The 10,720-nt window shown below is 26.7% G+C and overlaps 1 protein-coding gene across 1 annotated transcript; it reads left to right on the plus strand.

Annotated features, from left to right (window-relative positions):
* Nucleotides 1-8,636: 8,636 nt before the first annotated feature.
* LOC136078416 (uncharacterized) lies at nt 8,637-9,683 on the plus strand. The gene has a single exon (XM_065794188.1). The coding sequence runs from the start codon at nt 8,637-8,639 to the stop codon at nt 9,681-9,683; it is 1,047 nt and encodes a 348-aa protein (XP_065650260.1).
* Nucleotides 9,684-10,720: the final 1,037 nt, after the last annotated feature.

Genomic DNA, 10,720 nt, shown 5'->3' on the forward strand with positions numbered 1-10,720 from the left:
TTCTTTTGAATGCTAACATAATCTTTTTTTCCAGGCATAGTTCTACATAAATCACATGAATCATAAAAAAGTTTAACAGAATCTTCTATTTCTTTTTGTAAGACTTTCCCTTTATACAAAGGTGAGATAGCCAACAATCCTTTTTTATTAAAAAGTTGTCTAGTCTTTTTTGCTTGGTATTCTGTAACTGCAAAGTTATTTTGTACTTCTAATATTGACCAACTTGGGGGTGCCAGTGTTAGAAGTTGAACAATAGTTCTTTTGTCAGAACATAGAATTTTTTCTTTTATCAAGCTCATAATTTCATCAAAGTTTTCAGCCTTCTTTTAATGTCATTTGGTTCATAACACAGTTTTGAGGGAACATTGAATTGACTTTCAGTTTTTCTAGTAAGGTTACTTACCATTTCGTTGATGCGCGCAACTTTTCGCTTTCCTTCTGAGAGTATATGTTTTGATGACTTTGAATGAGATTTTAGAGGAGATATATTAAAATTTTCAAGTTCTTCATTGATCTCCTGTCTTTTTGATTTGAATGATGATATTAGAAAATCTTCATCTTGTTCACCCTGACTTTGCTTCTCTTCTTTAAGATCTGCTTTTTTGGCAATCTTTTGCTTACAGGGTTTGCAAAGTTTCTTCCCAGGAGCAATATTTAAGCTACTTCTCATCATGTCTTGTGACTCATTTATTGTAACTACTCTAAGATTTTCTAAAAGTAATTGAATTGTATATATAATTGAATATAGCTTTATGTATTTTGTTTATAGTATAATTGTATGTATAGTTGTATATAGCTTATCTGCACAATTGTTTAAAACATTGTTTATGTTTTGGAAAACACAAATTAAAAAAATATATATATTAAAATACTTAAATTCCACTTTTACTTACTTGTAATTTTCTTTGTATGTTTTTTGAATTGATCACAGCATGCTTTCTGCCATATAGGATACATTTTCAAATAATTTGTAGCATGTTTTTCACATAATGTTGTTAAGTTTGATAGTTCAATGTTACAGCGTAATGATATAGCTATTTTTTCTTCGTTGCTTAAAGTTCCAATAACATCTTGTTGGCCTTTGCATGCATCTGATGTCATTAACCCAATAGAACACATCTTATGATAAACTACTTTGTATAAATTTGTATTTCCTAAAAAAAACAGAATTCTCCTACTTAATTAAAAGAATTCTCCTACTTAATTTTTAGTAAAAAAAAAAATTTAATATAGAAATAATTCAAACCTTTTCAGAATCCCACTGTTGTATAATTTTTTACACTGATAGATAATGTTAATTTTCTTTATAGATATATTTATATATATATACAATTTATATATATATCAAATTGTTAATTTGTTAAAATTTAAATAAAATTTCCGAATGCTGTTTTTTAACTGAACTTTTTATAAACTAGTTATTATAAACTTTTACAAAAGTTGTCAAAATTTTAAAAACAAATGCACATCCATATCACCCTAATTCAGTTTTTATATAAAACAAAACAGGATGTTTTTTTCAGTTGCTAAGTTCAAATAACTAAATTATCATATAATTAAGACTTCCTTAAATATAACAAAATTGTTTTTTTTTTTTAAGGAGTCTTTTAACTAAATATAATATTTTACAGAATTCTATATGAAAGTTTTTTAAAATAGCTTATTGAAAATTTGATACATCTTTGAAATTAAAGTTCCGTATGTTTCAGTCGTTTTTCCAGTTAGATTTTTTGTGCCTAGTAAGATTATAAACAGCTGAAAATATTAACAGCAAAAAAAAATTTTTTTTGATGGGGCTGTTTTGAGATATTGGGCCCCAAAGTTGTTTTATAGAAACTAGTTGTTTTATTAATTTTTAAGCATGTTTCTTTTATATTTTAGCATTTTAAGTACATTTATTGAATTCAGCATCAAAAAAACATTATATATGTTTATTTTCATGTTTTTGCCATTTTTAATTTCTTATTATTTTAAGAAAAATGTTTTTTCAGAGTGTTATGAAAACCGGGTCATTTTAGGAAACCAGGTCAGTATTAAAATCGCAGTATCTTGTCAACCTCTCAACATTTTTAGCTAAAATTTTATATGTTAACTTTTCTTTTTAAGATGCAACAGCCAAAGAGGTTTTTAAAAAATTTGAAGTCCCATGGTTCAAAATTTTCTAAATTTTGGGTGATTTGAAGCGGAATTACCCATTAGTTAATAAATGGCAATGAAGATATTTGATATTTGTGATTGATATTTTTTTATGTTAAAAAAAAATTTATTTTTTTAAACATAAAAAAAATATTAAAAACTTGATGAGTAGAATTTATTGATTTCAAATTGTTGTTCTTCATCTTGCGACCCTTTTTTAACAGCTTTTACTTGCAACCTTCTATTTCTTCTAGTTCATAGGCTGGTTCTTAGGAAGAACGGACAACGAAGAAATATATCACTTGAAAAATGAGCCACCATTTATAAAGATCAATCTCAATTAATAAAGATTAGGTATATCCTTTCTCTTTCTCGTTCTTTAATATTATGTCAAAATATTTATATTGCGTCATAATAATAATATTGCTTCATAATATTAATGAATAGGAATTTGTAACTTTAACTTTTTTTAATTAGGAATAGTCATTGAACCCATCTTCTACAAGTTTTAAAGATAGTTATAAAAAACCATGCAATTGTTTAAAATTGCTAAATAAATTAATAAGCTATCCTCATTCTTAAATGATAGTTTCAATATTAACATACAACTCTGAAATCAATCATATTTTTACAACCACACACAAACCCAAACTAAATTCAATTAACCGACGAGCCAAAGAAATAATTAGCAACCAACTCAAGGAAATCAAAAAAAAAAAAAGATTCGCGATTATTTGTATAAACGGTTTGAACAACTTAAATGAACTTTATAGAAATTTGGCTAATTACTTCAAAATCATTCAAAATAAAAGATATACCAGACAAAGCCTAATTTTAAGATCTCCAAAAATAAATATCAAAATGACAAAAAAAAACTAATTTTTTTCCAGAAGACAAACCTTTTAGCAAGCTCACTCAAATATTTCAAACTTTTTGGCAAATTACCTCAGAGTTCACTACTCCTACTCGCACTCCTGAACTCACATTATTTAAATACTCCTGAAATTATTTAATAGCTTGTATAACTGAAAGTGTTTACGCAGGAAAAATATAATTTCATTAAAAAATAAAGATTAAAAAAATAGTAAAATTTTTTTTGGAGGATTTGATTTCTTCATACAAAAAAACTACTTTTATTATAGGTCCTTCTAAGCTGTACCCTTATAGAGATAATTATCATCAAAGTTTTAAATACGATCCAACTTTAGCTGATAAACCTGATAGACCTAAATTAAAACACAGGTCTGGTCTCTCAGCCTTAAAAGTAAATAATAAGATTACAGAAAGAGTTTTAGTAGCAACAACCACACTAACATGCATGTATGCTGTTATAGGTAGAAGAGATTAAACTTTGCTCATCTTTATCAATTTAAACTTTCTTAAAGAAGATATCACGCAATTAAAGATCCAAATTCTTTTACCCAGAATCAGAAGGAGCAGATACAAACTATTCTAGTCTGACGGTAACTAAAAAATACTGTTTTAATATTTTAGTTGAAAAGACTGTAGTAATATAATAACTTGTTTTAGATTTTTTAGATGAAATCAGATGAAATTATTAGACTGTCCTAAGAAAAAATATTGTTTAGGTTGCAAAATCCGTAAGGAATATAAGAAAACAATAAAGAACAAACTATCGGTGCTTTACTTTGATGGAAAAGTTTTTAAGCAAATAAAAGATGAAAATATGAAGAGAGTTCTTGTATACAGAACAGCAGTATCCGTTACAAATACTGAGTTTTTATCAAACAATAATTTACTTCTTGGGGTTATTCTTGTGAACATCTAAAATTATTTATATTGGCAAATTTACTACAGAATTAGGTAGAATATTTTGAAATATCAGAGAATATCAGAGAATATCAGAGAATTTCGTTTTTTAATTTTTTCGAATAAACTATTATAGTTTTTTTTATAAATCTTATTTTTATAAGTTTTGTATTTTAAATATTTTTCATATAACTTTTGTTTTTTCCTTGATGATTTTAGTACCCTTTTGGTCATACATGGGGATAGAAATGACTTAGAATTTATTACTTTTACTTTTAAAGGAAATACTTTGCCATAAATTTTAGAAAATTGGTTCAGAAATATATGAAATGAGCGTTAATAACATCGTGAGTTCGTAATATAAGATTCCAATTAAAAAACGTAATCATTAAATAATTTTTTAAATTGGCAAATGGAATACCTGCTTTTTGTTCTGGAGACGAAAATAGTATCTCTAATTATAGACCTATTTCCATTTTTCTTAGTTTCTCAAAGAGACATCATGTGCAAAAGATACGCTCTTTTTTAGATAAAAAATGCCCGTTTTTTTAGATAAAAATGCCCGTTTTTTAGATAATTTAATAATTTTATTTTAATTTTTTAAACTTATAACTTTATTATAATAAGGTATAAAATAATAAACCTTTATATAAGATATTTTATATAAGATATAAATATCTAAATAATAAGTTATAAGTTTAATTATTTATAAATAGTTATAAGTTTTATATTTATATCTTATTATTTAATTAACTTACAACTTTAAATTTCTAATATCTAAAAAATTTAGATAAAAAAATGCCCGTTTTTTAGATTAAAAAAATGCCCGTTTAATTATGCGTTCAACTTATGACGTAATGGTAACTAAATTCTTTTTCGATCAAATCAACTATACTTCTAAATCTAAGAAAGTTCTTTATTGTTTGTAAATGAAAGTTTTTTTTTCATTAACTTATGTTTAACTACTAACTGTTTGATTGTAAAATCATTAAAGATTTTTTCCGTGCTTTTGTTATTTAGTGTCCGAAAAAAATTTCCATTCTATTTGTTATTTAGAACGGCATTTTTTGGGACAACTGAATAAGCGCGAATTTCAAAAGTGCAAACTGGCATAAGTGCGAAGCAGTTGCAAAAACTGGGATATGTGCAAACTGGCATAAGTGCGAACGGACATAAGTGCGCTGAAAGAATTTGAAAACATTGACATAAGCCAGTTTTTTCTAATTCGCACTTATGACAGTTTGCACTTATGCCAATTCGTTCCTAGACCAATATTTTCTAATTCTTTCGGTGCACTTATGCCAGTTCGCACTTATGACAATTTGCACTTATGCTAATGTTTCCAAATTCTTTCGGCGCACTTATGTCAGTTCGCACTTATGCCAGTTTGCACATATGCCAGTTTTTGTAACTGCTCCGCACTTATGCCAGTTCGCACTTATGCCAATGTTTGCAAATTCTTTTAGCGCATATATGCTAGTTTGCGCTTATGCCAGTTTGCACTTATATAAGTGCAAACTGGGTAAAAGAATTTGGAAACATTGGCTTAAGTCTGAATTGACATAAGTGCAAACTTACATAAAAGCGCCAAAAGAATTTGAAAACATTGGCGTTAGTGAAAACTATATTAGGTGCAAACTAGCATAAGTGCTCTGAAAGAATTTGTTTTTTTTTAGGATTCGCACTTAAGCCAGTTTCGCCAGATTCGCACTTAAGCAAATTTTCACACTAGAACATATATGTTCTAGTGTAAAAATTTGCTTAAATAATTCAAAAGAACCTAAAGGAAGTCATGATTTGGGTATACTTACGTTTTTTTTAGGATTCGCACTTAAGCCAGTGTTAGCGAATTCATATGCCAAATCACATTTAAATTTCTATGATGTTTTGTGATAAAACCCTAACGTCTTCTTGAAGCACAATTTAGCCTTTTAATAAAAATTTTGTATTTTAATAAAAAACTTTAACATAAATCTTAAAAAAAAACTATTTTTTATCAATTTTTTTGCTCATGGTAATCTCAATCTAGAATCGCATATATATATATATATATATATATGTATATATATATATATATATATATATATATATATATATATATATATATATATATATATATATATATATATATATATACATATATATATATATATATATATATATATATATATATATATATATATATATATATATATATATATATATATATATATATATATGTATATATATATATGTATATATATATATATATATATATATATATATATATATATATATATATATATATATATATATATATATATATATATATATATATATATATATATATATATATATGTATATATATACATATATATAATATTGTTTAAACTTACCTTAAAATTTAAATGTTTTCTAAAGTTTTTAAGTGCGAAAAAAAATAAAGTACCAGAAAGTAAAATTGTGCGGCGCAATGGTATTTTTTTTGTATGGTTAAATCAAAGTGAAAAAAAAATGAATGAAACATTAGGCATTTCTTATGGAAGAATTTAAGATCAAGAGCGCAGATTATTTCAATAGTTTCAATATTTTGATTATTTCAGGGTATGTATTTTCTGGTGGTGGTGGTGGGGGGGGGGATGCATACCCCCATCCCTCCCTGGATCCGTAACTGTGATTGTTATGTCATATTAATATATCTGTTGCTATAATTTTAATATCATCTAAGTCCTGCTTTTTTGTTGTGTTTTTGGCTACTCAAATTGTTCTAAAAGTTGTTTAAGTAATTTTTTTTCCAATCAAAGATTCTACTCTCGACAAGGATTTCAACGTTCAACAGAAAGCAGTTTTTTGCTGCACTATAATATTTACATTTATTGCACTAAAAGTTAATGGTTTATTGCACTAAAAGTTAATGGTTTATTGCAATAAAACCTTGAAAGTTGAATTTTAATTTAAATCATTCTAGAATTTGTTCTGATTAATTTATTACAGATTTAGTTTTTAATTTTTATTTTTATTTTTATTTTTATTTAAGATTATCTAAAACTAATAAGTGAACTCTACAGTTCACATAATTTTACATTTACAGTTGACAGAAATGAATTAATTGAAAACACAGCTGCATTTTAAATCAATTATTAAATCAATTTTTTTCTGTTAAATGTTTTAACAGTCAAGGTTATTTACAAATTGTATAAACTAATCAAGTCAACACAAAATAATAAAAATTACAATACATACGTATGCTAATACCTTTAGGTATATATAGTTACAGTTACAAAAATGTTTTTTTATTTTAAAATAATAATTTTACTTTCAGTATAAATTTTCAAAATATGTGTCAATAGTATTATCAAAGTAAAGTTATAAAATAAGCTTAAAATAAAATTTGTAAAATAATATCTATTAGATAATCTAATTACTATTTTTATACTAATTGTATTCTATGCCTGATGATGTACTCTGTAATGATAAATATTGTATTCTGTGCCTAATGATATTACTATCTAATGTTGTGAAGCTAAACTTAGTTAGTAATTGAATTCTCATAGTTTTACCCAATTTACGCATAAAATATACAAAAACAATATTTTGCTGTAGTGTCCTCAAAGATCAGTCTATTGCCAGATGACTTTGATTTGATGTTTTCTGATATGGTCTTAGAAGATGAGATGATAGTTGCTCTTCCTAATCCATGTGAAATTGTTGTCAAGATTATTGGTAAAAATTTACTATAAACTAGTCTAAACTCATGATGTCAGGTTTTTTCTTATTATTTTAAAAGTTTGTTCTAAACTAATTATATTTTTCCGTATGCTTATCTTATGTTTAATATATGATAATTCTATTTCATGTTTTTCAGAATCAGACCCATCATTCCAAAAAATAACATAGGAGCCGTTATTTCTTCAAATGTTGAATTCTGTTCCAATTTATAGCCGAGAAAGTTTAGGGAATTCTCTTGGTACAAGTAAAAGCTCATCACAATCATCGTTTATTTTGCAGCCACAAAGTATGAATGTCCAAGCTGCTGTCCAGTCTCCACTTTCTCTAGAGATTGGAGTTAAGGTATGTTGCTGTGGATTTGTCTGTAAAAAATGCACGTATAGACAGACATTTAAGTATAAGTTCAATATGTAAAATTGTTTGCAATATTTGTAATGCCTCATTTAAATCATCAAGAGGAGTATCAAGGCACATTTGCAAAAAAATGAAAAAGCAGTTTTACCTTTTCCAAAGATAAACATAGACTCGCAAACAACATTAGAAGTTAAACTATGCGGTCAGTTGAGAGTGCCTTCAACAACTGTCAATACAATATTTAGTATTTCAGCAAATATGTTACTTGATATTCGGAAGTTTAAAAAAGAAGAACATTTTCATACTTTTGACAAGTATTTTGCCAGAGTAGATATTCTTAGTGACAAGTATCAAAGAGAAAAAATGTTAAATTTTAAATTGTTTGACATTTTAAAAATAAACGAAGTTGTGTTTGCTGGTGGAAAAGGTTATTATTTTTCACTATTTGACACAATTAATTTCTTATTGCAGATTGATGAGTTTGTAAAGCTTTTATGTAGGGATGATGCCGAAACAAATTATGAACAAATTTCTCCACCAACAAGCCATTTGAATTTTCTCTTAGCTTATATTGTGATGACATAGAACTAGCTAACCCTATTGGTAAACACAGATAACTTCATAAGCTGACTATTTTCTATGTTCAATTTCATTCGTTACCATCCTATATGCGCTCAACGTTAATATCAGTTTTTCCACTCGCTGATGCGCCAGTAAAATTACTTAAGTTTAATAAAAAAGGGGCTTATTTTCAGTACTTAAAAGATTTTATTACTTCCTGTAATCTCTTGAATAATGGTGTTACTTTTAATTCAACGATTGGTTGTGTAAAACTATTTTTAAAATTTGTTGTATATTTGGGAGATACATTAGCTTCAAATCACATTTATGGCTTTAAAACCAGCTTTGCACCAAATGTATTTAGATGTTGTTGTTCTTGTCTCACTACAAATAAAGAAATGTCAATAGTTCATAGAGAAGACATGTGTCGTTTACGTACTCATGCAAATCACCATCAATATATAATAAATCTCAAAATTGTGATAAATAAAAAAGCAAAACTTTATTGGTCAAGGTTTTATAGTATAAATTATGAGAGTGCACTTTTATCAATTGCCACCTTTGATATTATCGAAAACAGACCTCACGATCCCATACGTATTTTACTAGAAAGACTAGTGTCCCATGAACTATGCCTTCTGCTGCGATTACATGTTGCTGAAAAACACATTTACTCACTAGCTGATCTCAAAAGTTTTTTTCAGTTTCCTTATTCATACTCTGAAGCCAGAGTCAAGCCTAATATTTTCCCAAATACATTTGATACTTCAGGGTTACAAACATCTGCTCAAATTTTGATTCTTGCTTGTATTATTCCACTTTTTATTGGACAATACAGTGATCTTCATTACACTAATCTTTTTAATCTTTTGGAAATTCTTCAACTTACATTGTCACCAATAACTACACATAGAATTGTTCTGGATTTACAATCTCTTATTGAAAGATACAACAAACCTTTTGCTTTGTTGTGGCCAAATAATCTGATACCAAAGCATCAATTTTTACTGCATTTTGTTGGACAAATGCATCGGTTTGGTCCCTTAAAAAATCGATTCTGCATGACCTTTGAAGCAAAACACAATAAAATAAAGAGTGGACGCTTGTCCTGCTTTAAAAACATTGCTAAATCAGTTTGCGAGCATCGTCGTTGAAATACAATTTCAAAATTCCTTGATGATAATAGCTAACTTATAGTTTATCCTTTTACGGCAAAAACACATCAATTTAAAAAAAGAATTGTGATTGGATCACTTGTCTACCAAGTTGGTGTTATTATTTCAACAGTAAATGATTCTTATTAACTGTATAAAATTACTGATCTTCAACCTAATGGTGTAAAAGTATATATCATGAAAATTGAGAGATATATACCTCATAAGCTTGCTTTTCATGCCAGAAGTACAAATATATTCCAATCAATTACTTTAGAAACTCTCCAAATTCCGTGGCCATTGACAAAATTTACTTTAGATGGCCCATATTAGTTGTGCCTAGATCAAAACATTGTCTCCTACTTTCTTAGCTACAATAACTGTTTCATATAAAAATAATTATTTGAGGCAAAAGATTAGGAAAAGGTACAGAGTCAACATTTCTAGATGGGGAGGTATATGTGTTTTAAGAAAGATAGGTTGAAAGTTGGTTTTATCAATTTTATCGATTTTATCAGTTTAATCTTTATTTCTTTATACTTTTTAAAACGATAAAAAGTATAACAATAACTTAATAACTATGTTTATAATTATAATTATAATTATAATTATATATGTTTATAATTATAACTATGTTTATAATTATAAATATAATTATAAAATTTTATCAAATTTATCGATTTTATCAGTTTAATCTTTATTTCTTTATACTTTTTAAAACGATAAAAAGTATAACAATAACTTAATAACTATGTGAAAGTTTTAAAGTATGTGAAACTTTCTAAGTTGTTTTTCTCTATAATTTTATTTTTAAAAGACATTCATTAAAAATTGTTTACATTGCCAATAATTATGCTATCGAGAGGATTTTTGTTTTATTTTGTAGCTTATACCTAACTCTGTGCAACTGTGAGGTATAAGCTACAAAATAACACATGCTTGATACCTATCAAAAATTGAAGTTGGTGTAGTTGAGAAAGATGGTAATCGGTATGTAGTTGGAGAACATGGTGTTTCGGCTGTTGAAGATGATGAAG

Source organism: Hydra vulgaris, chromosome 03 (genome assembly GCF_038396675.1).
Source record: "Hydra vulgaris chromosome 03, alternate assembly HydraT2T_AEP".
Taxonomy (NCBI): domain Eukaryota; kingdom Metazoa; phylum Cnidaria; class Hydrozoa; order Anthoathecata; family Hydridae; genus Hydra; species Hydra vulgaris.